The 23,101-nt window shown below is 34.5% G+C and overlaps 1 protein-coding gene across 1 annotated transcript; it reads left to right on the top strand.

The window, feature by feature from the left end:
- Nucleotides 1-851: 851 nt before the first annotated feature.
- On the top strand, nt 852-19,206 carry LOC121405567 (suppressor of tumorigenicity 14 protein homolog). Its single transcript, XM_041596499.1, has 6 exons — nt 852-995; nt 13,611-13,732; nt 14,739-14,967; nt 16,448-16,588; nt 18,108-18,215; nt 19,034-19,206. The coding sequence occupies exons 1-6, from the start codon at nt 941-943 to the stop codon at nt 19,204-19,206; spliced, it is 828 nt and encodes a 275-aa protein (XP_041452433.1). The 5' UTR covers nt 852-940.
- The last annotated feature ends 3,895 nt before the right edge of the window (nt 19,207-23,101 follow it).

The raw sequence follows: 23,101 nt of genomic DNA, 5'->3' as shown, positions 1-23,101 counted from the left end.
TGATGTATGATTCAAATCTTTAAATTCTCAAAATCTTAAATAAATTACATTTAATGACAATAAGGGATCGAAAGAGGTGTTTTTCGATTTTCCCCGTAAATACAAGTTCAAGATAGACGGTTTAGATAAAAGATTTACCAAGGATATCGGATCGGTTTCAATTATTTGATCTCTATCCAGGTATCGATTTAATATCCGTGAAAGAGCACAATGTAATGTGTAATATTAAAAAAAAATACACTAGGAAACCATGGCAACATGAATTTACAATATCAAATAGAAATGAGACCTTGATTTGGTGACGATACTAGGGCTTGCTTGACTTTTGTCGCGTATTTATGACGAGATGTATAATAATGACTCGGACTTAAGTTTGGGGTTTATAGCTACGGGCGCTGTTCCTCTGTTTGTTTGATCAACCTTTTTTGTTCAGTGGATGCTTATTCCATTCAAACATCAATTTATTCTTTACGCTTTGAAAGTTGAATTTGCTCTAACAAAAATATCACAATTTGGGTTCAAACCAATGGTCTATTCTATAATCTATTCTAGACACACCTCCCTTTGTGAAAAACATCAGTGATCCTATACATTGGAAAAGATTAACCTCCTTTGTTAGTCGCAATGATTTATGGGAATAATTTTTTGTCTGATAGGACATGTAGGACTTTGAGCAAGTCTACAAAAGTGAGAGTCCAAACGAAATATTGATATATGATACATCCAATTTACCTTTCCCTTGGAAATTATTGAGTGAGAAATAGTAAAAGAGATGAGTAAGAAATAGCTATGCTTTTAGGCGCATGCGCGGTACTTTTTTATGCAAAAGAATGACCTGTTCATTATAAAAGTGTTAGTCGCGGTCTTGATCATTTCATTTGATATTGCTGTAAACTACACCTCAAGTACAGATGTGTTGATTTTGATTGGATGAAACATCATGCTTACTCGATCAGGTGTCCTGATGGTGATCTTCACCTTCTTTTGCTTTATCGGTAAGTTATTTCATTAAAATTGTCATTTTTTCTTTTTCGAAAAGACTAAATAAAGGATTGGGAATGGAGTAACAAAGTTTATTCTCAACTTATAAAGCCTTTGAAACCATCATATAACTGGCGGAGACGGTGGGGCTATAAGGGGGGCTAAAGCCCCCCTATTCATCATTGAAATAAATGGAAGGAAGAAAGGAGAGGAGAAAAGGAAGATTGGAAGAAAAATGTGGATAAAACGAGAGGAGGGGAATGATTGAAAGGTAAAAAGAAAAATCAAGTCCTATAAAATTAAGAATTTTACATTGCCTTCATGGCATTTGGAAGCGGGAAGCACCTCCAAAGATTTTTGTGGAGGTGCTCTTTTATACACCATATAGGACAACCCCGAAAATCAAGTTAGTAGGCTAAAATGTAGAATTTGACTCCCCCCACAAAAAAAATCCCCCTTTTTATTTGCTTATCAAATTTTGTCTGAGCAAAATCATCCTCATTTTATTTTGGAGAGTTAACCCTTGTTTGTTTGTTGTTTTTTTACACTCTAAATACAACGAGAAAAAGCTCAATATTCTGTAAAAAGGAAACATGCATTTTTGCTGTGTATTTTTCCCCAATATCTGGCAAAATGCATGTTTTAAGGGTGAATTTTAACGCCACATTGCGCCAAATTTCAAAAATATTTGGTATTTTTTTTACCCAACAAACATGCATGTTCCCATCTTACCCAACATTGGAGAATTCTTATTAGAGTGCATGTGCTTGTCTTTTTTTTCAAAACCAGAATTCCTCTTCGAAAATTGTCCCCAGGCCCTTGGCATTACATAAGTATATTCCAATTCTGATGATAGTGAACATACACAGCAACAATCTCAATATTATTATTATTATTTATTTGGCCATAAAAACATACAAAAATTGTACGATGTAATACATAAATACAATTTGAAATTGAATAATTAAATATAGATAAAGTAGAAATGAAAAAGAAAAGAGTAAGAAAACGTTTTTTCCATGGGCCAGGGCTCGCAAAAGTAAAATTCAGTACTATTGCCCAGAGGCATGCGAGCCCTCATGGAAAAACCGTTGAAGGAATATTGCACATTCAATATATAAAATTACACATTATTAAAATTCAAATAAAACACATTGACAAACATTATTCTAAAAAGTATGTACATGTAACGCCAGGCAAGATACAGTAAAAGAAATAAAGACGGGTATTGGGAAGAATTTGAATACCCATGCATGCCGGACTGATTAAGGAATGTTTGTAATGCTTAACATAATAAAGCACAAAAATAACTTAGATTTGTGTGAGGTACTAGAGCCCGAAAAGCAACAATGAAATGAAATAAGGAGGAATGCCCTAGACAACAGCAAGAGCATGCCTCCACATTCCTATTAATGGCATGTGTACTCGCCAGGCTCCAGCACCTAAATCATAACAATCATAGAGACAACAAATAGTAAAATTAAAGGAAACTCGCCTCCTTTGATAAAGAAAAAGAAGAGAAATTAAGAACTGCATAGTAATAATAATTCAAAAAATATAGTAAAGATATTGATATTCTTAGATTTTTATGTGCCCCCAACAGTTTTGCTAAAGAGGAATAAAAAAAAATTAAATAAAAATCTGATGTACCAAATGGATATAACAGATCATACAGCCTCTACTACTTGAGCATTATTCTGAAATATTAATTGAAAAAAAAGAAGATTTAATTATACATTAAATCCTTACTGACAGATAATTGAATCAAATCACAATAAAGGAAACACAATTGTTGGATGCACATCATAGAATGAAATATGCAAAGTACATGTAATTATTTAGGTAATATGGCAGCATATCAAATTACAGGAAAAGTGTAATGGCAAAAATTAATTTAGTATAACTGTTCTGGAGGTAATAAAGGTCCAACTAAATAGAGGAGAAAAGAGGGGGAAGAGATATTATGCACTGATATTGCAGCAGACAAAAATAATTCTTAAAGAAATGTTGTTGGAATCATAGCACAAATAATGAGGTGGTAAAAAGAAAGCAAATAAAAAAAAATGGAAAGAAAATGGAGGTATTTATGAGGTGGACAAAAGTGCTCCCTTTAAAGAAGAAAGAAATGAAGAGAGGGAAGTTGAAACAGCATTATCTCTTACACTTAGAGGAAGAGTGTCCCAAAGTCTTGGAAGGCGCCTAGAGGGTGAGTAGAAAAAAAACTGAGTTCTGGAGGGCAGATGACGGAAAGAAAGTGTTTCAGGATGGCGGGGGTTGATATAGATATTTGCACTGAGCTGTTCACAGTTACAAATATAACTATCGTCGTGACATTTGGAAAAAAGTCCAGGAGGAGTAACAAAAATGCATTCATAAGCACGCTCTCTGTCTGTCTGCCCCCTTCTCTCTCTCTCTTTGTCGCTCACATTATGTTCTCTCATCATTTTCTTCTCTTATCGTAGATATTGATGTAGTCCCAATTTAAGTACACATAATGTTGCTTCTTAATGTAACAGGATAAAATGGACATGAAAGACGTTAAGAATTTATGAGTAAAACACAAGGCCAGGCATTCGAATCGATCTCGTATTTGTCTCATTCAAATTTATTCATCCTTTCATAATACCATTCTGACAATCATTGAACAACATTTTTTTCTTCAAAGCTAGCAGGGAATTGTGGGATATTCTTCAAAATAGATGTATAGTGTTTTACAATCTCTGAAGGTTATTCATGATGAAATGCGTCTCTTTTCCTCAAACAAAAATAAAGATATTTTCTTGTGTAAACATTTCATGCACTTGTGCCTCGTAATTTATATCGCATATTTTTCATACATGATTTATTTCAAGATTGATTACTAAATTGTATGACCAGTTATATTTTGATGGAAATGAACAAAGGTCTACTACAACCGAGAGATGTTTTTCTTTGTTTACATTATCTGCAGTGCTTTTCATGAGATGAAAAGTCAGGGAGCTTTCAAATTCAATATCTACCCATTAACGCTTAAAAGAATAATAAAAATTTCACCACTGTAATAGTTGTCAAAAGGAAAATACAATATGATTAAGAATTGTTTATCTCTTGAATTCGCTGTCTTTATTATAACATTGCGAATCTTTAATGAGGAGGTATCTTTAATTATGGTAAATACTGTGTTGGCACACCAAAATTTGATTGTACCTGTTAAATTCAACTTCCAACACAGATCAAAAGTAAAAATTTCTGTCTGACTTTGGCTATATTATTTATGAAGATTTTTTTCTGATCTATGTATAACAACTCTAAATTTACGAGTAATAGGGCCTACTGAAATTTTAAACCAAAAATAAAAACACTAATCAGTTCTCACATACGAACAATGCTTTATAAATAGTCTGTATACGTATGGAACATTTTTTGTTATAATTTTGTATAGGGCTAATACAAGTGCTTTTTAAAAGGCATGTTTTAACACAGATTTGAATATGTTGAAGTCAGATAGATTTCAATACAATTCCTGATGCATGAGCTTAAATATCACAGTAACTTAGACAAAATGCAAATTGTGTCTAAAAAATGTCATTTTACATTTAATGTAACGTTATATATATAGATAGTATCGATTAAAGATCCTCAAAAAAATAAAAAAAGGTTAATTGCTTTATCAACATGATGTGATTTTCTTATTAATCTTATTAATATACATATACTGTATACCATTCATGCAAATAGATGGAAGCATACATGCATACATCTACAACGGCATTAATTTGCCTTTGTGAATCCCCTCATATAACATATATACTTTGAAACGGAGAAAAGATAACCCTTCTCGAAATTGATTAGATTCCAGAAGATGAAATATCTTTTTGGTTAAACTTGAGAATTATGCCGCTTCAAAACTTCAGGAATACAAAATAAATGCTCGGAATCCCACAAACTTTTCAGAATTTGTATATTCTAAGAGGAAATTCAAAAGAGTCATTGAGCAAAAGATAGGATGAATTTATTAGTCTCTGCGAAAATATGAATTCAAAGAAACACTTTACACTCATAAGCATCTCAGTACTACTGATGAAACATACTCTAATGTACCGCAGTTTTTGTAGACCTATATTCTGTAGAAACTGATTGGGGTAACATCAGACAGTTACTAAGAATGTCACTGGAACTCATTTTTAATGGCATGGTCGTTTCATATTCTATGGATAAACATTCGTGCAGAAAAGAAATGGACTGAGAATCAAAAAGGTTTGATAGAGATAGAGCAACATCAAACTGTTTCCTTCGAACCAAGTTCGAAGCCACCAGCAGAAACTATAATGTCAGGCATGTGCTTATTCCTTGCAAATGGGTGGACCAAAGAATCCGACATGACTCCATACCAACAGGTCATGCAGAAAGTCAAATGAAATAAGCCGTTCTGCTGATTAGTTTTAGCTCCACCTCTGTCGGTCGGATAATTTTTAGTCCATAAGGTAAGAATTCTATAAGCGGTTTTCGAAAAGAAATAGCTATATATATATTTTTTAAATATGACATAAATTTACTCGACTGTCAATGTAAATTTATGCGAACTTATCTGACTTATGAAATTATTAACAACACTATTCTAAAAACCGCATTTTAAATGATTATTTGTCGGAAGCAATTGAAAAGGTGTTAAAATCAGGTTTCTATAAAGGTCAAAATCTTACGGAAAAGTGTCAAAATCTGGTTTCTAAAAGGTCAAGATATTTCTCCACTAAGTAAAGGTGACTTGATATAATCCCGCTAATAGTGGCTTGGAAAATGAGGTTTTATCAAGTACTCAAATTCCAGTTTGTTAATTGATATATACAAGATGAAATATTTATTTACAAAATCACTTTTAGGTTTTCCCCGTGAAACTGGCGGTTTCGAACGGTGGATATCAATCGCAACATTACAGCCGTAGTAATTTCTTGTGAGAACAAAAGAAGGCATGATATTATCATATTTTGATCTTGTCAACTGCTCTTCTTCTTTTTCTTTTTCTTCGTGTTTTGGTGGAAGAGGGAAGAGGACGAATCCTGTCATCTCTCCTCCAAGGTCTTTACAAATTGTCTTCTTAAGCTACGTTCAAACTGATATTTAGTTTCCTATCAGTGTATTTTTTTTTTCTTTTCAACCATACTTCCGTTTCGTGTATTATTGTGTCCCTTAATCATACCTCAGTCACCGTGGTCACATTTGCTCTACGGCGGCTGTACGGCGAGTCGATAACAGCAGTTTTAACCTTTTTTTTACCAGTATACGGTGGTAGTGGCGTACTGTGGGTCACGACATAAGGGGGGGGGGCACCAGCAAAAAAAATGTATCACTTAGGGCGACCGCACACCTTACGATTGGTCTGCGACCCGATTTCAGAATAAAATGTAGTAGAATTTGATGCTAATATTGAGACTTGGAATATCTTACTGCGTCATGTTCTTAATCATCATACGAATACCTGTGTTCAATCTGTGACTGTGCTATCTTCCTTCTTAGAATAAAAGCGAATTTAATATCTAGTCGTAATTACGTCATAGCAGTCGTACGATTGCCTACGATTTTAAACTAATTTGGCCTTTATTCTAAAATAAAGGTTTGTAATCTTTCAAAATGGTTATATTAGTTTTCTTTCAATCAATTATAACCTCGACTAAAATGATATGTTCCATTCACTTTTTCAGAAAATGAGCAAAATGCGATTTGTTCCAAAATCGGATCGCGAACAGTCGTAAGGTGTGCGGTGGTCTTTAGTGGGCGCATAAAGCGCGCTCAATTATTCTGACCTACATTTTGGGGACTGTGCTATTTGCCACCCCCAATAAAGCGCGACGATAAATTTGGACATTTTTTCTGAAACATACATCAAAGCCACTTTCATCGAATGAAATGGTGAAATAACGTAATTTTATTCCTAGGGTTTAATCCTTCAGGCGATGAAATATTCCATGAATCAGTCAAGGGCTTTTAAAGATGCTGCTATGGTCAAAATTACAAGATCATTTCATGATCGCACGCGACTTTGCAATTAAGTTAAATAGGATTTAATTTAATCCTATTTGAAAAAGGATGGACATTGATAGCGTGTCCATTATCTATGACCAAGGAGCTTCCAACATCGATTGTGTCCTGTTGGGCAGGAGCAGCGCTACGTGGCTTACGGGGGGGGGGGGGCGCCCAATGTGATTCAACGAGTAGTGACGCAAAATATAACAGATTGATAGAAGAAAATGGGAAGAGGAAGGAAAAAGAAGAAGAGTATTTAAAAGAGATGTGTCATGCAATTATACTAACCCATATTATTCAACTTAGGAAATAAAATTTTAGGTCGCCCCCGCCCCCTGAAGATCATAATTGCCTGGCATACTACTCTACTCAATCCACCTATGGCCAAAAATGACCAAAGAGTTCATATTACTATAGCAAGATTTTTAAAAGGACAATGCTTTGAGGATGCATGCTTTTAAGTCGCATTAAAATGGATTGTGGTGACCGTGATACCAATGCTATCCTCATCATCGGGTAACTTGAAAGCTTGCTAATATCCGATGTTAAATGGTTATTGCTAACACGAGCTTCCCTAACGCTGACCCAAGCACGTAAGCCTACTCTTGTTACCAATAATGTCTCCTACTTTTTTTCCATTTGAAGTGAAATGCTAAATTGACATATTTTACAAGATACAAGATATCTTTTTTTTTGTCTTCTCAAACATGATGATTACAAAGAAATTTATTTTCCACTGGTATAATTTAAGTAAGATAATGGACATGCATAAACAAAACAAAGAAACAAACTCGGGTATCAAGCAGATACAATAAAACATTTACAAAAGTTTGAGCCGTCCAGAATATTATTATAATAATTATTATTTGAATATTAATAATGATAATTCATAATAATAATAATAATAATAATGATAATAGCAATAATAATGATATTAATAAATATCATAACTAGTTGACTACGATTATCATGAAACTTTCCCGGATATCAGTACATAAGTGTCATCATTACGCTGAAAACAGAAGTTTGATTAGCGTTGAGCTTGTGAATTGAATTTTATGAAGAGTCGGGTAGAAATAAAGTTATAAAACTGGAAAGGCGGAGTGGAGTGAGACGAAGTCTTATGCCAGAACGATTGAATGAGTATTGATGATTGAGGGGATGTGAAGTGTCTTTTATGATTGAGCTGACTTTTCCTGTGATTTGATCGGTACAGTGGGATTCGATGGAGGCCAAATCTTCCCCTACTATTTTTGCGCTATTTTACGGGGCCTTTCCATTTTCATCATGTCTTCTTTTGAGAGACTGATAAAGCAACACTTTAAAAAGAAGGGCACTTTAAATGACTGAATCATAGAACAGAGTCAATTCCGTGTTTTCTACGTTGAAGGATGTTAATTTCTCTTATAATTTCAGTTAACTTTGTCGGACTCGGAGCAGAACGATACTACGACATTACGACACTACGAGATCCCGCATATTATATAGTTTTTTTTTATAAGGATTCATTAATACGAATTTTACTGCTCTGTTATTGTTTAATAACAACTGGGTCGTATTTCGTCAATTTGATCTTTGTAAAAATTTAATATAGGCCTTTAATGACACAGTGCCATCAATTGGTAGGCTCATGTTCTACGAACTGTTCTTCGAGATCACAGTGAGTTTATTGCAATATAGGCCTGTGTGCAGCTGCGTACCGTGGGTCATAGCATAGGAGGGAGGGGGTTAGCAAAAATCTGAGTCACTCAGCAAGCACACTCATTTGCCAGGTATATATAGGCCTACTGACATGACTGACGATATCGCTGATAAAATAACGCGAGCGCGAAGCGCAAACTGATTTTTTTATATATTCAGACCTAAAAAAAGAGACAAAGCAGACTCATTTTTTGCAATCATGATATATACCTGTATCAAAAAACAAACAGTGCGAGCGCGAAGCGCGAGCTGAAATTTTTGTATATTTTGACCCCAAACAAGGACATTTATGGTTTATTCTAATATAAGAATTCACGAAGAGCATACTATCTCAACATAGTCATCTAATGCGAGCTCCAAGCTTAGCGCTGGCAAATTCTTTTTAGAACAGGCGCATAGCCGAGGGGCAGTCGCTCCCAAGAAACATCCCCTAAAAAGAAAAAAAAGAAGGGAAAAGAGAGGAGAAAAGGAAAAGCGAAGAAAGATATCTTTGTGGGTTTTTCTTTTTATTCTTTAACTTTTTTTCTCAAAAGAAGTAGTACTTTAACGAAACTACTTCACCCTCGCTCTAAATTTTTATGTGTAAATCTTGCTTCTGCGCTTTGCGCGGTTAAATGACAATATCGAAGTTCTCTTTTTCCCCTCACCCTTTCTCTAATCCTGTTTTTTCTACCTCAGATATAGGACTTGTGTGAGGCCTAAGTTTTGGCCGAAGCATATGAAGTTATCTTTTTTTTTTCAAATTGATCACGCAGCACTTCCGCGCTTCTGATCGTGCCGGCCCCGGGCGGGTAAAATCTTTCTTTTAAAAAAATAAATTTCCGCCGTTACCCCCGCTTGTCAGCTCATTACTAAGCAACCATGATTTTTTTTTTGGCGGGGGCAAACAGTTTCCTCAATTAAAAAGAGGATCAAGATGTAAAATTCGTGTCTTATTAAATAAAACAAGGACAATATTAGATTCTTTGAAACTTTATGTCGTTTCCCCGCACATAAATCTACCGTCTTATTTTGCGCCCTCAGTTTGAAAGTTTGAATGACACTTCAGTTTTTTATCGTTCAATATGAAGTGCTTCAGGATGAGTCGAAGAAAATTAGTCGAATATAGGAGCGCCTTGAGCACCTAACATGGTGGATATGTGCGCAATATAAATACCCTATATTATTATTATTATCATTATTATACACCACATTTTTTCATACAATTTCAATAAAGCATACAAGTTTTGATATTTTGCTCTCTATTTTCCTTTTGATGCGGTTCAATAATCTTATAAAATCAATTGAATAAGAGCAGATGGGGTATTAGATATATCTGCATTTGATGAAACGTCCGCTCTTTGAAATTTCAGTGTTCCATTGCTCCGCGCGGGGAGGAATATTTTCTTCGCAGTATATGCCCATCTTCTCTGTTTTGCAAGTTAAAGATATGCACTGTCGCTAAATTGTTTGTAATAAAATCTGAAGCATTTTATATAACTTAGAGAATACCCTTTTCTTTAAAAAAAAATGATTAGGGTTCAGGTTCCGCGCTTCGCGTGGTGTAATTATTTTGATTTCCTCCATATTTATCCCTTTTTTGTGCGTTCACAATCACTTGTGAAAACAAGGTTCAAAATCACAATAAGATCAACTGAATTGGAGCTGATATAGGTACTATAGAGACAAGAGAGACGGCTCCTTTTCATCTTAATTCATGAAACGTCGAAAGATTCGCGCTTCACGCGGAAAGGGAGAACCCCCCCCCCCCCCCTCTCCATTCTCTCCCCGCTATGTAAGCAATGTTGAGTGTTGGCACACTTCGCGTGCATTTACCGCCCCTCCAAAATGAAATCCTGGCTATGCGGTTGTTTTAGAATTTCACCTTAACTCATAAAGTACTTTTTGTAGTTTTTGTAATCATGAACATGATACGTATCTCACCAATCAAACATTGCGAGCGCGAAGCGCGAGCTGATTTTTTTATAATTCAGATCTGAAGATGGGCGTTCTAAGGCTTGTTTGTAGGAATTCATTAAGACTATACGTATTTCACTAACCTAACGGTGCGAGCGCGAAACACGAGTTAAAAATTGTTGATATTCAGACAAGAAAAAGGGATATGTTCAGGACTGTTTTTAAGGAATTCATGAAGAGCAGACATATCTCACTAATCCACTAATGCCAACATAAGCACGAATTGGAAAAGTTTTTCAGACCTTAAAATGGGGCAATCACATTTTAAAGTGATGAAAATCATATGTTACTACATTTAGTGATAAACACTCGAAGAGCGAGGAAATTGAAAACGGGATGTTTTAGTTCCATTTAATTCCCTTGAATAGGATTATTCATCTCATTAAACTGACCATGCGAGCACAAGGAGCGATGAACACATAGGCCCCAAGCAAGCTATATTTCGTGATATAAAAAACACCCTTATGTAATATAATATTATATATACATACTATTATATACCATAATATATAGTATGATATAAAATAATTTCTTCTTCCTCCACCACGTTTTTCTTTCTTTCGCCCTCTTTTTCTCCTTTTCCCGTTTTTTTTTTTTTTTTGGCCACTGTATGTATGTTATATTGATAGTCTAAATAAACTTTTTATACAAACATAATGTGAGTTTCGACCGAAAACAGGAGAGAGGGTGTTGATTAGGTAAACTTGTTAAATGTATCCCTACAAGAGTTAGGTAGATCTTACCCCTGTATTTTAAACGGCTAACAACTCTTGTTTACCAGCATTGGTTCAAAACTTGCGGATATCGGTGCCGGTGTGTGTGTGTTCTTTTTAAGCTAAGTTATAAATACGCAAATTAAGAATAGCACAAATATTTCATTTTAAAATATTTTTATCTTCAATTTGCAAATTCATATCAGTTTTATAATCTCATCTTTCACAAATGCATATTCTGGTATTAGCAGTTACTGTTATCTGACCTTGCAGCGTATCAAAATATTGAAAAACACATATTTGCTTTATATTTACAAAAACTCTCCCAGCAAAAAAGGTGAGCTATTTGACGATGGAGATTTTTCAGAGGTGGCATTGACCACCTAAATTATAAAGAAAGAAGTCATTTTTTTCTTCCATTTTAATTTTTTGTAAATTCTGCTTCCGCCACTGGATCTTTCATTTTGAATTTCTTCCCGAGCAAAATCCAGCTAAATGAAAATACGATCCCCCACCATTTTTAATACTTTTCCGTAAAAGGATTTTTCCTGTACCTTAGAAAGCATAGTCACTAAACACTATTCCCCAAAATGATCAATCAAAGGGCACTCCCATTCCAGTAGCACTTTCCGTTAAAAAAATATGAAAGCAATAAAAGAAGAAAAAAAAGAAGAAAATGGGCATCTAAATTCTATCAGTAGGCACTCTCTTTCCTCTCTCGCATGCTGATCTAAAGAAATAATCAAAATGTCTGTATTCATATCAATTTTGATTGAATAATAATGAATCAATAATGAATGAGCTGCAAACTTAACGATGAATTCTATTAACCCATATTCTTAAGTAATTTTAGAATCCAGTTTGATATACATCAATAATGAATTTAATAACAACAAAGAACTTTTTAAAACGACATGATTTCAAAGGCGAATATGAAGAAATAGAGGAAAGTAATATCACTTTTCAATTAAAATTGGATGGTATGGTTTCTCCAGTTACAATTCATTTCAGTTAAAAAACTCTGGTCTAAATGAATGATTTAAAAATCGATTGCATCGTTGCTGCTAAATGTATGTTGTTGGATTTTTAAGGTAAACTTTGAAATGTTCATTTGAACCATTTCTTTTTATCTTTTTTTTATACGGTTTGCACTTTACAATTGATTGCATAAGATGCAGTGGATACGGTAAATGGAAGGTTAGATTTAAGTGCTTTTGTATAAGTCTAGCAATACACAATAATGAACCGGAAAGGGAAAAAGGAGGAGGCCCTTTATCCACGTTTTATACTTTTCTAAATTCTTATGATATTTTATGAAAATCGTTCTAACGTTGGAATATACGTCACAAATACTAACTCTATAATGATATTTTATTCGTGGTAGTGCATTACACGCGCAACTAAAGAATAATCTTTGTCTTAAATAAAAGCGACTTATGACCATTGCAGCATCTGAATGTATAGGCAACACTCATTATACTCTGGCTTGATAATAGTTCTGACAAGCTATTGCCTTTAAATATTTCAGTAATAAGCGACGGAGAGTAAATGGATATTGATGATGAATGAGATGCTTCATGTGACAACTATAGTTTGTACGTTCTTTTCATTTTATATTGTTGTCATACTTTGGTATCACTTTGAATTAATTGAGCGTATAATTCCTCTAATTCCCCCTAAAACTTCTCCTCTTCCATTTCGGTTGTATTAAGAAAAAAATCATCAATCTTACTATGCTTATAGCATGGTATACCATACTTATAACATCTTAAAGCTATTGATTAACTCGTCTCTATAACACCTTTTCGATATTAACCTGTCACTCTCTCTCTCTCTTTCTTGCTCTGTCAATCTATCACGCTCTCTCTTTGTTTATTTTCTCTCACACACACACACACACACGCACATTCTCACGGGCAAGTACTGATAGACTTTATATACACTGAATAAACGCTGTTTAGAATGTTAAGCACGTTGTTTAAGCCCGTCACTCTATTATTCGAAGCCAACCATATTTTCACAATTTTGATTACATTTTTACCAGGTACAAAAAGAATATTGCAAACTAGAACATGACTAAAAAGCCGACCTACTTTTCATTTTGGAGTACCGATTCATAAACACCTCGATCAAAATCACACAAAGTCGATACTTTTTTTTTAATTCCTTAAATCGCGTATATTACATTCCCTGTGTACCTTATTTAGTTTTCAATACTTCTAATAATATGCATGTCATTCTGTTCTATACTGATATTAGAATCAGGGCGTTGTGACTGCAGTAGTGAGTATATGACGACCATAGTTTCACCCGGCTTTCCCGATCATTATCCCTCTCTAACACACAAGGAATGGACTGTGGATGTACCTCAATTTTACAAGGTTTGTTTCAGAGTAATAAAATATATTTTCTTTCTCCTTCCCCTTTTATTCATTATCCCTTCATAAAGTTCACGAATCTTTGCCGCCTGTCATTGTATTTTCCTGTGAATTTGGAGGTCAGTTGATATCCAATTGTCTTTATTCTGGGTGATTTCAAGTTTAGCTAGTGTTGAGCTTATTGTATTCCGTGTTAGGTCAATGTTTTTACGAGTATAACGCCAAACATAAAATGAAGATAGCAGTCTTGAAAAGTTAGTCACTGGGCATTGAGCTGTCAATTTGTGATCTAAATCATTGTATAAACTCAGAATAGGTTTTGGTGCTAGGAAACATAATCTAACTTGTGCTTCAACACCAACACCAGAAATGAAATCACCCACTGTATTGCACGAGAATACATTATACTTTTTTCTTGTGACTGATGTTGCTACTTCAATTACTTTTCCTTCTATTCTCCTCCTCCTCCTCCTACTACTACTACTACTACTACTACTACTACTACTACTACTACTACTACCACTACTATTATTACTACTACTGCTACCACTACTATTACTACTTCTACTACTGCAACCACTATACTATTACTACTACTACTACTACTACTACTACTATTACTATTACGAATTCTACAGCTACTATTCTTCTATTGTTACTTCTGCTTCTACTACTACTACTACTACTACTACTACTACTACTACTACTACTACTACTACTATCATGCCACTCTACTCTTTTACTTCTATTCCCGCTACTACTATTTAAGATATATTTCAGAGATCAAAGTAAGAGTAACATATACCCCCTGTGATAGGAGTAAGATTGTAATCGTAAAAATATTAAACTAAATAATTACTGGATAGGAAGGTGCCATAAACCATAGAATAAAGCAAAGACACTAATATGTGATAAAGCATCATTAATATATTGCGTTTGTATAATTTCCTTTCTCTTAAAATGAATATAACCTTATACTCCCGTCACTTTTTTTATATTTCTGTTATAGGTCCATATAGTCGTCAATGTTCTCTCTATTGAACGTGTATGGGACACCCTCACATTGATACATAACCCACTTGCTCTCCCACATGATAATGGTATTGAATTTCTATTGGTCAGTGCTAATGTGACGTCATTGATTTTACCTTCTGGATCGGTAGTGATCGAATTCTGTAGCGATGACCGTGTGGAAGATGATGGCTTTGCGTTCGATTTCCGACTCATGCCAATACGCGGTAAGCATAATGTATGAATTATACCAAAAGGAACTATCCGGGGAAGGGGTTCGGGGTTGTATCTTAACATACAAATGTGTTTAATGACTATTGCTTAAACGTTAATTGTCCACCCCAGAAAAACGTTACTTTAAAAAAAGGAAAAAAATTAAACCAGCATGACGCTGAAAATTTCATCAAAATCGGATGTTAATCAAGAAAGTTATGGCATTTTAAAGTTTCGCTTATTTTTCACAATTGTGATATATCACTGTGATATGCAAAACTCAGGGACATGCATATGAGACAGACGATGATGACCATCACTCACTATTTCGTTTGTTTTTTATTGTTTGAGTTATACAATATTTCATTTAAAACAAAATTGACAATAAGGACAAAATTTACTGAACCATATAGTATTAAACAATACTAATTCCACATGTTCAGGGAGGAATTAATCGTTGTTTCACTTGACAATGAGGAGAAAATCACAATATTTCATATAATAAAATACAAAAGAAATATTAAGTGGATGGCGTCATCTGTCTCCTCATTTGCATAGAGACCAGGATTTGCATGATAACTGTTTGTAAAATCAAGCGAAAACTTTAAAATGTCTTGCATTTCGTCTCTTGCATCCAATTTTGATGAAGTTTTCAGTGTTATGCCTGTTGGATTTTTCTCTTTTTATAAGCCAGTTCGTAGTTCCTTTTTGCGCATGATCACAAGATTCTACGCATGATCAGAGGAAGGTCATTTGTACTAAAGTGACATGGTGGTTTAAAATCTATTGAGATAAGCACCAACTTTGATGTCTTGATTATTCATACATGTATATTTTTTTTAATTCTGGTTTTCATTTACAGCCACAAAAAACAATGCGTCAACGAACGACTGGTATTTCACAGTTTGCCAAGTACATTGTGCAACATGCTATGATATGCATTCAAAGTAGGAATGCAACAAATACCTTCATAAAGTGTACATTGGTGTGCTATTCTAGTCACCTGGTCTATTCAATTTCTTCATCCTGCTATGTAAGGCAAGCTTACGTAATATCTTGCTTTGAAATCTGCCTAACATAATGAAAGAAATGAAAGGTCATTTGACGAAAATTGTCCATGAGGTAACTGCGAACTGTTCTATTGAATTCAACTTCACGGCGTGGACTTAAAATAATATTAACTACGTCATGGCTCCTCCATTCAGTTATTTCAGTTGACTGAGATATCATACAATTTGAAATAGTTTCATATTCATGTAAGAAGTCATTTATTTTGATAGTTTTTCGTTCTAAAACATTATGATGATGACTGTTGCATAACGTGTGCAAACATAATGTAAATTTCTTAATTTTCTTTGAAACCTCAATGTCTTGCCCTTTTCAGCAATATATTTGAAGGTGGGATTATTATGATTTAAACAGAGGTCGATATCACTGCTTAGACGCGTGCTTTTCAACATTAAAGTTGTAATTTTATTATTCATATTTTTGTAGATGGTAATAACATGTCCTGTGAAAAGATGGCTGAGGACACGGAATTCGCTTGCTCATCTGGAATGCAATTCGTCGACATCATCGCAAGGTGTGATGGGAAGGTTGACTGTCATGATGTTTCAGACGAAGTCGGCTGTGGAAGTGAGCATAAGTTAATAGAAATTATGCAAACGTCTGATAAGTCGGTGCAATTTTTCATTTGTAGTTATTTCCTGTTTTCATTGTGTATGTCTATCCGCCCTTTACCCGATTAAAAAAAAATCGCAATTTGAAAGAGGATTCCAGTGATAAATAAGGTTAATGACGAATATTTAGCACGTGTGATACCAAATTAGAACATTATTAGAATCACGAACGCTAATCACAGTCACCACAGTCATGATTACAAGAGCAATCATCTTTACAATGATGATTGGAGATGTGAAAAGTGAAGTTTATAACGCGCTTTTCCTACATGGCCCAAAGCCCTCACAATTTCAGTTAACATATTTATACAAACAAAAATCAGAATGACATATTAAATTAAGGCAGTTGCCTCGAACAAAAGAGGACTTCTTAAAACGAATCACAGTATCTATATAGAACAATGCTAAAAGTAAGGAAGATTATTGGGGGATGTGAAAGTAGTCAGGGGCTTTGTTCGACCCTTTCGGACGTTGGCGGCAAATCCATCGAAAATTTCAAAGTCTGCATGTAATTTTGGTTTTAATAATAAAGAATATAATTATGCTGTAATTGCATCTCGTTCATTATTTAGGAATTCGATTACATGTTACTTTGTTGCATCTGATTCAGTAATGAATCATTTTCTATTAGAATATCAGAGGAAGATAACCATGTATAATATAAATGATGATCATGGTAATTGCGGTAATGGTGCAGATGTTTATTTTAATTTTGATGGTGATGATGATGACGATTGCGACGATGATAATAGTATTGGTGGGATAGTGGTGTTGGTGATGATGTTGGTGGTGGTGGTGGTGACGATGGTGGTGGTGAAGCCGTTGGCGGTGAAGCCGTTGGCGGTGATGGTGAACATGATCATGATGATGATAAAGACATAGAGATATTTTTATTCATTTTACGTGGGTATATATCTGTCGGAAAGATATATTTACATAGAGACGTCATCATCTGACGTCACGATCCAAAATATATAACTCACACCACTATAACTTTACAAAACCCGCTGTCATCTTGATTACAGGTTAATGTCACAATGCCCTAGCCTTATTTGGTCACATGATCTGAGCTTTGATAAGTCATTGTACACTCTTGTACACTGTTAAAAAAATTGTAATTATAAAATAAGAAATTCATGTATAGCAGAGTCTTGAGAACACCTATAATCTTACTGCACTGTGTAATCTTACATGTATTCGTGTGAAATTACAGAAAATTTGTATTCGGTGTATGTGACCTTACAAATTGATCGTAATAAAACTGTTTCACACTTTTCTAAAATGGACATGTTCTGTATAATTGTAGAATATCTTTCCTGTTATAACAATTTAAAGAATGATTTGGTTATTTCTTTACTGTAAACTTTGTTTTTCTGTAAAATATTCTGTTTTTTCAGATATTTCTATATAAGAAAATGTTATTAGTATTATTATCGTGTAATATATTCACGTTTTGCTATGACCACTCTATGCAGGTTGTCCATTGAATGGCTACCAGTGTAAAGAAAGTGATATCTGTCTCCTGATGGAGTTCCTGTGTGATGGTTGGTCTGATTGTCCTCTAGGAGATGATGAACACAATTGTAAGGAAATATGAGACTTCATTTCTTTTCTTCAGTTCCCAAAAGTGGTGATACCTAATGTCATTAATCAAGTTATGTTAAGTTGCGATGTTCCATGGGTTATATGTATAATATCATGCGAAATATACTCCCGACTTGTGTATGGGTGTGTGTGTGTTTTAAATAGAGAGTTCGTGTGTGAGCGGCGTGCGCAATTCAGTTTTTAGGGAGAGAGGGGAGAGGTGCGCTGTGTGTGAGGGTGTGTGGGTGTCTGTAGAGGGTGTGCGTGTGTATTTACGTTGATCTATCTCTATACCTCTCAATTTTTAGGTTCCTTTTTTTTAGGGATAAGTACTTGATTTACGTGAGGTTGTGGGTAGGTGCGCGTTAATACATGCGAGGATGTATGAGGCCGATGTATGAGGCCTATGTGTGGGTAAGCAAATTTGTGTGTGTTAATGTGTGATTCCTGTGGAGCGTTGTGGCCCAGTGGATTAGTCTTCGGACTTTGAAACAGAGGGTCGTGGGTTCGAATCCCAGCCATGGCGTAATTTCCTTCAGCAAGAAACTGATCCACGATGTGCTGCACTCGACCCAGGTGAGGTAAATGGGTACCAGTAGGAAGTAATTCCTTAAGAAGCTGTGTGCGCTATGAACGCCTAGCTTAGCCGGGTAATATAGGAGCGCCTTGAGCACCTTACAAGGTGGAAATGTGCGCAATATAAATATCCTTTATTATTATCATTATTATGAATAATTCGAAAACAAAATAGTAATTGTAATAGCTGCCAAACATTACTGTTTGAACACTAAAACCATTCATATTTTCATGATACGAGGTTCCCTTCAATGTCCCACCGGATACACGTGTGGTCACTCACCATATAACATCAAGTATGAACCGAATCACGACTGTGGACCATCAGATTGGTTACCTTTCTGGGTTAATGCTTCAAGTGCCTGGAGAACAAACTACGCTAACATCACCGCTAAACTTGCAACTATTCTGTGAGTATTTGTGAGCTACAATTCTCAACTTGCTCATTTTGACTTTATTCAGCGTGTACATTTCTTTCTTCGCAGTTGCTGATTGCTTACTATACAGTGCGTATCAAAAAAGTTAGAAAAAAATCCTGTAAAATTATACATTTGTAATATCCTGAAGATTTTTCCACCTTTTAACATTGGTACAGATACATTTAAGCAAATGACGTTATAACTGTCAAAAAATATTTCCGCTTGAGTGAGCACCACTAACTTTTTAAAAGTTAGTGAAGAATTATTTTGCGCAGAACTTTGACATAGTTATGTGAATAAAAGTAGACCCTTAATCATGAAGAACACTTGGAATTTAGCTAGTAAAATTGAATTGAAGATATCTTTTATTACCTTTTTTCAGCTTGTTTCCTTGCCCAAAACACTTCGATGAGTGCAAAGCACCCCATCCCACTTCCCCACACACGGAGGCCATCGTGACGATATTTGCTTTACAGTGAGCTGTGATTTACATGAAAATGCTTAGACTTTATTTTCGTTTGGTTACTCATTGTCAAGCTTGGGAAAAGTTTGGTAAAACAATTATTAAATTGAAAATAAAATGTAAACCTACTTTAAATGATAAAAACTTTGTGAAAAAATGCTGGAGATGTCTGATATAAACTTTTGTTCAGATTCAGTTATGTCCTCAGATTCAGCTGGCACAAAAAGGGTAAAGGTTGTACTTACTAAGTGTTAGAATTTCAGTTTGGGTGGCAAATTTGTTACAAATGCTTAAATGTATCCATATTATTTCAAATGACTAAAAGTGCAAGGGAAATGTTTGAGAAATGTTTCGCAGGGTAAGTTTGATTTCGCCCTTTCCCCTTGACACAGGGCTTATGCCGAAAGGGTGGGTGATGTCGCGTTAGGGTGTGTTGACATTAACGCGAAGATTCGTCCAAAGCCCCCCCCCCCGGCTTAGCCGAAAGGGTGCGCTTGGAGCGTTACGTCGTGTCGCGTTCACTGGAACGCATCCATTCGTCCAAAGCCCCCCCCCCCGGAAGTGCCGAAAGGGTGCGTTTTATTTTGTTTTTAATAATAATATTAATAATAATAATAATAGCATTAATAATGATAATAATAATAATAATGATAATAATGGTAATATTAATAATAATTATAATAATAATTACAATAACAATAAGAAGAAAAAGAAGCAGAAGAAGAAGGAGGAGGAGAAGGAGAAGGAGAATAAGATAATGATGATGAAGAACAACAACAATAACAAGAAAAATAATATCACCAACAACAATGATTAATAATTATAATATGAAGGAGACGAAGAGGGAAGAAGAAGAAGAAAAAAGAAAAAGTAGAAGTAGTAGTAGTAGTAGAAGAAGAAAATGATGTAGAAGAAAAAGAAGGAGTATACGATAATGATGAAGAACAACAATAACAAAAAAATATCACAGACAACGATAATTATAAAAATACAAATTTAGTAATAATTATAATGATAGTAATTATAATAATATGAAGGAGAGGAAGAGGGATGCAGAGGAAGAAGAAAAAGAAGAAGAAGAAGAAAAACCGAAGGAATTATCTTAATTACAATAATAATAATAATTAATCCAAATAATGGCATGCTACTACTCCTATGGATCATAATTATAATAATAAAAAAATAATAATGATAATGATAATTATAATAAAAATGATGAAAATAATACTTAATGATAATAATAATAATGATAAATATTATAATAATGATAATAACAATAATAATAATAATAATGATACTAATAATAATGATAATATGAAGGAGAGGAAGAGGGATGCAGAGGAAGAAGAAGAAGCAGAAGAAGAAGAAGAAGAAGAGGAGGAGGAAAAAGTAGAAGCGGAAGAATAAGAATAATAATAAGAGGAAGAAGAGGAGAAGAAGAAGAAGAAGGAGAAGAAAAAGAAGAAAAAAAAGATGAAGAAGTTCGAGGAAGAAGAAGAGGAGGAGGAAGAAGAAGAAGAAGAAAAAAATAAAAAACGAAGGAATTATTTTAATTACAATAATTATAATAATTAATCCAAATACTAACATGTTACTAGTCCTATGGATCATAATAATAATAAAAAATAATGATATTGATAATTATAATAATAATGATAAAAATAATACTTAATGATGATGATAATAATAACAATAATGATAAGAATAATAATGATAATATTAATAATAATATTAATAATAGCAATAATAATGATAGTGATAATAACAATAATAATAATAATAATAAAGATAAGAACGATGATAATGATGATGAATAATGATCATTATAATAATAAAATATCACAGATGATTATCATCATCATAATCTTCATCATCAACATAATATAAAAGAATGACAATAATAATAATGAATTATAATGATAAATAAAAAACAAAATCATCGTTTAAGGTGAGAGGGTTTGAATCTGCAACCACCGGTTTCGAGGCGTCGCTCTCAACCAATTGAGCTATTCGTGCATTGCAGCCATGTCGTGGTCTTTTCTTCTCTAAGTATAATCCCCTGGTATTGCGCAATGCCCGAACGCACGCCGCGCTACATTGTCTCTGGTGACGATAATGTCGAAACGGTGATACGACGAAATTGAGTTCCTTTTCCGCAGAATCATGCATTTTTCAAGAAAGAGTGATGCAAGTACTTGCTTGAAAATATTCTTAAGACATTTCAACGATTCATTTTGATTCTAGGTAAGTTAAGCTTCTTTAAACTCGGATCATTTCTGTCGCCACTGTTCAGATATGCTTCTGCAGCGATGAGCGGATCGTGCCATCGCCCTGCCGCCCTGGCTAGCCGTCCGGCCGTACGCCTTCACAATTAGCCGCTGAGTGTACTGAACGCGAAGGTTCGGGAAAAGCCCCCCCCCCCCGGTTGTGCCATTTGGGGGCGTTGTCGACACTGACGCGCCCTAACGCTCCCAACATACCCTTTCGGCCAAACGGGGGGGGGGGGGCTTTGGACGAATCTTCGCGTTAGTGTCAACACCCCCTAACGCGACAGCACCCACCCTTTCGGCAAAAGCCTTGACAATGCGTGAAAACGAGCATTTCTGCGCAAACAGAATTGTGCGTGCTTTACAAAATTGGACAGTGCTCACTCAAGTGTAACATTCTCTCAAAAATTTTACTTTCATTGGATAGATGAGACCCAAACCCAATATCGTATGTGAAAAAAAATACCCACATATTGTACATATTTTAATTCCCAGGGCTTTTTCAAAGTGTAAACTTTTTTCATATGCATTGATATCCATCATTATATGTGAAGTTGTACTGGGTTTTAGAAGATAATTGAGTTAGTAATTTGTTTGTTTCAATTGTAGCAACCTTCGCGAAATTTATCATGAAACTTTGGAAGTTGGAACATTTGTCGGTCTTCCCAATCTTAGCTTGCTGTAAGTTACCTGTTCTTATCTTAATTTATCACCATACTATATCTTGGTACAGACTCTCTGCAGGCAGCCGTGTATTCTTGAATATTTATTGATTTGGTTTGTCCAAGTTCGTCCATGTAGGACCCACAGTCTTGTCCCTCTGCCAGTTATAATAGTTAGAACCAGGAATGGAATTTCATTACAATCACTACAATAAGTGTAATTACAATGCCCTTCGTATCATAGATTTTCAATAGAATTATCAAGATTTCGATTCATTAATGATTCTTTTTTTATATTTCAAATGACATTAACGGAAATGTCAATGATACTTCATGATAAACATGCATTCAATTGCTAATATCGAGAGTCATAAATCACATGTAAGAATAAAATAATATTCTGCACAATAATTGAAGCCTGGTGGAATGGAAAATTGAATACATAATAATGTATTTCTTTTATATCAATGTAATGTTTCATTCCAATCAGTGATATGA

The sequence above is a fragment of the Lytechinus variegatus genome, chromosome 1 (genome assembly GCF_018143015.1).
Source record: "Lytechinus variegatus isolate NC3 chromosome 1, Lvar_3.0, whole genome shotgun sequence".
NCBI lineage: Eukaryota > Metazoa > Echinodermata > Echinoidea > Temnopleuroida > Toxopneustidae > Lytechinus > Lytechinus variegatus.
The sequence above is the reverse complement of the archived record's forward strand: the minus strand, read 5'-3'. Positions and strand labels throughout refer to the sequence as shown.

Excerpts from the sequence above, each read along its gene's own strand:
- LOC121405567 (XM_041596499.1), top strand. The coding sequence starts at position 941 with ATGCTTACTCGATCAGGTGTCCTGATGGTGATCTTCACCTTCTTTTGC. Across the intron at positions 14,968-16,447 it reads CCGACTCATGCCAATACGCG|ATGGTAATAACATGTCCTGT; the intron begins GTAAGCATAATG and ends ATATTTTTGTAG. Across the intron at positions 16,589-18,107 it reads AGACGAAGTCGGCTGTGGAA|GTTGTCCATTGAATGGCTAC; the intron begins GTGAGCATAAGT and ends CACTCTATGCAG.